At 63.3% G+C, this 693-nt stretch overlaps 1 protein-coding gene across 1 annotated transcript; it reads right to left on the bottom strand.

Moving 5' to 3' along the window:
• Window positions 1-39: 39 nt before the first annotated feature.
• Window positions 40-690, bottom strand: LOC104078253 (interferon-stimulated 20 kDa exonuclease-like 2; the record flags this gene model as incomplete). The annotated part of the gene is made up of 2 exons (XM_009579817.1): window positions 40-240; window positions 568-690. Coding segments are annotated over 2 exons (324 nt in total), but the record flags the coding sequence as incomplete, so codon positions are not given.
• Window positions 691-693: the final 3 nt, after the last annotated feature.

The following is a 693-nucleotide window of genomic DNA, read 5'->3' as shown; positions in this document are numbered from 1 at the left end:
GGCCGCCGAGATCGGGGAATGAGGATCTGGCCGAGCTACCTGGATGTCCTTGTGCAGCAGCTCCTTGACGAGGCGCTTCAGGGAGATGGCGGTGTTCTCGGGGAAGCCGCCTTTACGGTTCAACAAGGGGATTTTGGAAGTGTCCCGGGTGAGCGCTTTGGGGTGGAAGTACTTGAGTGCCTTGAAGTCGTTGTAGATGGCATGGCCGACCACGATCTTCCCGGAGAGGATGCGCAGGATCTGAGAAAGGGGATGAAAAGGGGGTTTTTTTAGACACCCGGCAGCCCGTTCCACGCTCTGTGGGAGGCTTCTGCCCCGCAGTAGAGCGCTGCTGGCGCCCAGGGGTGTGGGGCTGCCGCACTGCTGGTGGGGAGAAGCAGATGGGTGAGAAGATGTGGGCCTGAACAGAAGCGGCGGCGGCGCAGGGAGACTTTCCCTCTGCTGCAGAGGCCGGACAGGGCTGTGGGCAGCCCTTGCCCGCACAGACGAGTCCCCGCAGCCTGACAAACCCCACAAACAGCCCAAAAAACACCCGCTTTTCGCCCAGCCCCCCCTCCACGCGCGCACCTCTCGCTGGGCCTTGCTGAAGGGAACGGCGTTCGCCATGTGCTGCCGCCGAATGCCGCTCCAGCGGGTGCGGTAATCCACGATGGGGGCGGTGGGGCGGATGTACTGGTCGTACATGACGTCGCC

The sequence above is a fragment of the Fulmarus glacialis genome, unplaced genomic scaffold (assembly GCF_000690835.1).
Source record: "Fulmarus glacialis isolate BGI_N327 unplaced genomic scaffold, ASM69083v1 scaffold30240, whole genome shotgun sequence".
Lineage (NCBI taxonomy): Eukaryota > Metazoa > Chordata > Aves > Procellariiformes > Procellariidae > Fulmarus > Fulmarus glacialis.
The sequence above is the reverse complement of the archived record's forward strand: the minus strand, read 5'-3'. Positions and strand labels throughout refer to the sequence as shown.